The sequence below is a fragment of the Emys orbicularis genome, chromosome 12, assembly GCF_028017835.1.
Source record: "Emys orbicularis isolate rEmyOrb1 chromosome 12, rEmyOrb1.hap1, whole genome shotgun sequence".
NCBI classification, from domain to species: Eukaryota; Metazoa; Chordata; order Testudines; family Emydidae; genus Emys; species Emys orbicularis.
The window spans coordinates 52,084,305-52,089,923 of NC_088694.1; the positions used below are offsets into that span (position 1 = coordinate 52,084,305).

At 56.4% G+C, this 5,619-nt stretch overlaps 1 gene segment (V, D, J or C); it reads right to left on the minus strand.

Annotated features, from left to right (window-relative positions):
* Positions 1 to 865: 865 nt before the first annotated feature.
* LOC135886392 (Ig heavy chain V region 914-like) lies at positions 866 to 5,043 on the minus strand. The segment is given in 4 exon segments: positions 866 to 1,107; positions 4,575 to 4,652; positions 4,799 to 4,912; positions 4,998 to 5,043. Coding segments are annotated over 4 exon segments (480 nt in total).
* Positions 5,044 to 5,619: the final 576 nt, after the last annotated feature.

Sequence of the window (5,619 nt, forward strand, 5' to 3'; positions counted from 1 at the left end):
GCTACTTGCTTGGTGTGGTAAAGTGTCCTATCGTGGAGGACGAAATAAGGCAGCCCTCCCCAGAAACCTTCTGCAAAGGCTTTCAGAATACCTCCAGGAGAGCTTCATGGAGATGTCCCTGGAGGATTGCCGCTCCATCCCAGACGCATTAATAGACTTTTCCAGTAGCTGTACTGGCTGCGAATGCATCCCAATTCTTCAGGACAGATCAAACATTAAACACTATTGCTTTTAAACCCTGTAGTGTAGTTACAAAGGTGCACTCACCAGAGGTGCCGTCTCTGGCTTCATGAGGGTATTGGCTCCACGGTGATGAAAAGGTCCTGGCTGCTGGGGAGAACGGATTCACCGCTTGCCTGCTGCGCATTCTCCTCCTCCTCTTCCTCATCCACAAAATCCTCCTCCATGTTGCGTGAGACTCCCCCCTTGCACGTGTCCACAGACAGTGGTGGGGTCTTGATAGGGTCCCCCCTAGAATTAATATGGAGATATACCTATCTCATAGAACTGGAAGGGACCTTGGAAGGTCATTGAGTCCAGTCTCCTGCCTTCACAGCAGGACCAAGTACCATCCCCAGATCCCAAAATGGCCCCCTCAAGGATTGAGCTCACAATGCTGGGTTTAGCAGGCCAATGTTCAAATCACTGAGCTATCCCTCCCCCCTAAAGAATGCCATGCAACTGATCATAGAAGCGGCATGTATGGGGCTCTGACCCGGAGTGACCGTTTGCCTCCTTTGTCTTGTGGTAGGCTTGCCTGAGCTCCTTAAGTTTCACGCAGCACTGCTATGTGTCCCTGTGTGTGTCCCCTCTCTCCACCATGCCCTGTGCGATTTTGAAGAAACTACAGTGCCTGTTTTTTGTCCTAGGCCCCTGGCTGTGTGTCTCTGACACAGTAATACAGGGCGGTGTCCTCCGCTCTCAGGCTGCTGATTTGCAAACGCACCAGGCTGTTGGCGTTGTCTCTGGAGATGGTGAATCGCCCTTGCACAGAATCAGCGTAGTAGGCGCTGCCCTGGGCAGCAGCTCTGGCCAGCCACTCCAGCCCCTTCCCGGGGGCCAGACGGATCCAATCCATGAGATGACTGCTGAAGGGGAACCTGGAGGCTTTGCAGAAGAGGGGGAGAGAGTCTCCAGCATAGGCAGCAAGTTGTATGGGCTCATGGTGCCTGGGCTCCAGCAATATTCAGGGCCCAGGGGCCCGGCTCCACCAAAGTTCGGGGCAGGGTCTCTCCCCCGGCGCCGCCTGCCACCCCCCCGCACCTCCCCCGAGTGTCCCCCGGCCCACACTTGCTGCCCCCGTGCGCCTTCCTAGGTCCCCGGAGCAGAGCGCCCCTGTCTCTCCCAGGCAGGTCCATGCTGCCTCCCTGCATCAATTGCCGCCGCGGGGTCCTAGTGCCCCACCGCCAGGCTTGCCAGGGCAGACTGACCCTTACCCTGCCCTTCCTCCTCAGACCCTTTCATTTTCCAATGGGACCCTCCACCAGCACAGGCCTCCCCCACCCGCCTGCAGTCACCGCTCCTGCCCCACGCTGGGTAAGGTGCAGCCCCACCCCCACCCCCAGTGAGGCTACAGTGAGGGGTAGCAGCTGGGCCCCCCCCGGCACCCACCGCAGGGGAGACAAGGGGGCTTCCTGTACCTGAGAGGGGCCCTAGGAGCACATGCAGTGACAGTGGTGCGAAGTGAGTGTGGTGCAGGGGGGAGAGGGGGCCTCCCCCGGAGCTCACTGCTGCCTGTGGGGAGAGGGCTGAGGGGAATCCTCCTCTCTGGCCCTTGACCTGGGGCAGCCTGTCTGCACCCCAAACTCCTCATCCCCAGCCCTGCCCCATCCCAAAGCCCTCACCCCCAGCCAGAGCCCTCACCCACTGCACCCCAACCCTCTACCCCAGCCCTGAGCCCCTCCCACACCCCAAACCCCTCATCCTCAGAGCCCTCACCCCCTGCACCCCAACTCTCTGCCCCAGTCCTGAGCCCCTCCCACACCCAAACCCCTCATACCCAGAGCCCTCACCGCCTGTACCCTAACCCCCTCTGCCCCAGACCTGAGCCCCCTCTGCCCCAGACCTGAGCCCCCCTCTGCCCCAGACCTGAGCCCCTCTCACATCCCAAACCCCTCATCCCCAGCCCTGTCCCACCCCAGAGCCCTCACCCCCTGCACCTCTACCCTCTACCCCAGCCCTCAGCCCCTCCCACACCCCAAACTCCTCATCCCAAGCCCCCTCACCCCTTGTACCCCTACCCTCTACCTTAGCCTTGATCCCCCTCTCACACCCCAAACCCCTCATCACCAGCCCACTCCACAGCCCTCACAGTTTTACATTATTTTAAAAAATATACAGTAACTCCTCACTTAACGTTGTAGTTTTGTTCCTGAAAAATGCTACTTTAAGTGAAATGATGTTAAGTGAATCCAATTTCCCCATAAGAATTAATGTAAATGGGGGGTTAGGTTCCAGGGAATTTTGTTTTAAACAATGTAATACTGTACACAGCAATGCTGATTGTGAAGCTTGGTTGAGGTGGTGGAGTCAGCGGGTGGAAGAGGGTGGGCTATTTCCCAGGGAATGCCTTACTGCTAAATGATGAACTAGCACTCGGCTGAGCCCTCAAGGGTTAACACGTTGTTGTTAATGCAGCCTCACACTCTACAAGGCAGCACGAATGGAGGGGGGTTGCGGAGAGACAGCATGGGACAGAGAGACAGAGATACACACCCTGTGTGTGAGAGAGAGACTTTGAGTCAGCAGCTGCTGCCAGAGCTCCCTCCATTCTGAGCCCAGTCGTGTCCCCTCTTTCCTCAATGGAGATGAGGAGGCAGCAACGGGGAGGGGGCACCCTGACAACAGCATCCCTCTTCCCCCTCCCCCTGCACAAAAAGCAGGAGGTTCAGGGGAGCAGCTCCAAGGCAGAGGGCAGGAACAGCACACGGCAGTGTGGGGGAGGGACACCTGAACTGCCCAGTAATTGATAGCCTGCTGGGCGGCAGCTGCACAGGGAACTTAGGGGAGCTGATAGGGGGGCTGTCAGCCCACCCTGGATCCAAGCCTCCCCCCCCCCCAGCTAGCTCCAACTGCTGCTCTTCCTGCAAGCAGTGGACAAAGCAGGCGGCTGCCAAACAACACTATAAGGGAGCATTGAGCAACTTTCAACGACCATGTTCTCTAATTCAGAGGTTCTCAAACTGTGGTCCCTGAATGACCACTGGTCCGCGAGCTCCATTCAGGTGGTCCACGGATGGTTCCCTCTAAGGTGCACTCCTGGGCAGCTGCACACAAAACAATGAAGAGCCACCCACCTAATTAGTGGATCCGCACAGGTGTGGCTCCACTAATTAGGTGCCTGGACCCTGGAGAAGATGCACATGTAAGGTGAGGTGGTGGCCTTGGGGGGAATAGGAGTAGTAGGAGGGGGCAGTGGTGTGAGAAGAGGGGGTGGGAGGAATTTGGGACGTGCAGGGCTACGGCAGCCAGAGAAAGAGGCTCAGGGCTGCAGCTGCTGAGGAGAGACCCCCTTCCTTCCCAGCCAGACCTCAGGGGCTACTGCGGTGGGGGAGAGAGAGAGAGAACCCCCCTTCTTCTCAGTCCCAGCTTGGGGGCTGCTGCGGAAGGGAAGAGAGGCCACATCCATCACATTAGAAAGGTTAAGACTACTGATATTAAAATATGAGTTGTGTGCTTTTATGTGTAGAACAAAAAAAGTTAATTATTATTTAGGGGTTTTTATATAGAACTTTTATCCAAAGCGCTTTACAATAGTTCACTAACGGTACATACAACATTTGGAAAGATCATTAAGTGGTCCACCAAGACCCTCAGCAATTTTCAAGTGGTCCACGGGAAAAAAAGTTTGAGAGCCACTTCTCTAATTGATCAGCAACGTAACAACAAAAAAACATTAACCGGGACGACTTTAAGTGAGGAATTACTGTATATTAGCTTATAAGGCAGGGGTGTGTGTGTGTGTGTGTATACAAACCTGCCGCCCCTGCCTGGGCTTCCCTGCGCTGCGCTGAGAGTGGGAGGGGACTGGGCACAGAGAGACGCTGCAGGGTCTGGGCTTTGTCAGACCAGGGGCTGCGATGCCTGGGACACGGTGGAGAGTCTGGACCTAGCCCTGGAGAGAAATGCAGCAGCTGATGGTTAAGTACTTTCCGTGTGGAAAAGCTGTGTGTGTGTGTGTGTGTGTGTGTGTGTGTGTGTGTGTGTGTGTGTGCGCGCACTACACAAACATGCAGAGACACTCACAGGCAAACAGATGGACACCTCCACCGGTCCCTGTCCGCGCCTAACTCTGTACATCCGTGAATTGGTCCCTGCCTCTTCCTAGAGACACTGAAATACAAACAACTCACTGTATTCTGGCAGTAGCTGGACACGATTCCTGGGGCAGCTGACAAGTCAGCTGGGTGTGGAGAGACTGGGGGCTTCAGGGAGCAGTTTGGATAATATCTCTGGGGATGTTTGTCCTGTTCTAGCCAGGGTGTGTTTCTGGGCAGGGTGGGGGGTGGGGCTCAAAGTCCCCTTGTCACTCTGGCCTCACTTTGCTCTTTATCAGCCTCTTCCCCTTTTCATACCAGTCCCGCTCTGCTTCGTGTCACTGTGTATCTGGTGCAGTAATGGGTGGCGGTGTCCACAGCTGCCAGTGAGCGCAGCTGCAGGGAGAGCGCGTTTTTAGCCGTGTCTCTGGAGAAGCTCAGGCGGCTCTGGAGAGACGGGGTGTAGTCTGTGCCCCCACTAGCGCCTATATACCCGAGCCATTCCAGGCCTTCACCGGGGGGCTGCCAGACCCAGTGCCAACCATAGCTGCTGTCAGTGATGGAAACACCCGAGACAGCGCAGGTCAGGGTGAGGGTCTCTCCGAGCTTCACCGCCCCCGGGCCAGACTGGACCAGCTGCACCTGGCAGAGGACACCTGGGGAAAGGAAAACAGAGCGTTAAGGCCCCAATTCTGCTTCAAGCCGTCGATCCTGTCTCCCAGATCTCCCCTGGACACTCACCCGGGGCAGCAGCCAGTGACAGCATGAGGACGAGTAAAGATTTCATGGTGGTCTTCAAGTGAAACGCAAACCAATGAAGATGCGGGTCAGGCCCTGAGCAGGCGGGTCCCGGTGAGAACCCAGGAACTGCTCTTTAAACGGGGAACGTGGGCCTGAGATTTGCATAAAACACCCCAACCTCCCTCCTCCCTCTTGAAAAGGAGCTGGAACAAGGAGCGATCTCCAGCGCCCATTGGCCGGTCTCCCCTCATTAGCTGTGCGACAGGCCGGGGGATGAGCAGAGCATTAGCGAGCTCCTCCTAATCACTGCCTGGGTTCCAGCTGTCCGGGGTCTGAGACTGGCGCCCATCACTGTGGTAACTTGGCACTGTGCGTTCACGAGTATAAAGTTGGGGTTGTTTTGAGCTCGAATCAAGGCCATGACAGAGGGTTTGTTCGGGTAAGGAGGGCTCAGATTCTTTCCCCCCCGCTCACATTTAAAAGTTCCTTTACCACCGCCCCCTTCCCCCCAGGAAACCTGGAAATGACCGGACAGGACACAAGGGAATTGTGAGCAGTTCCTCCACTCAGGGACTGGCATGTGAGTATTTCCAAGTGGGGATAAACCTCCTGGGATGCTGGA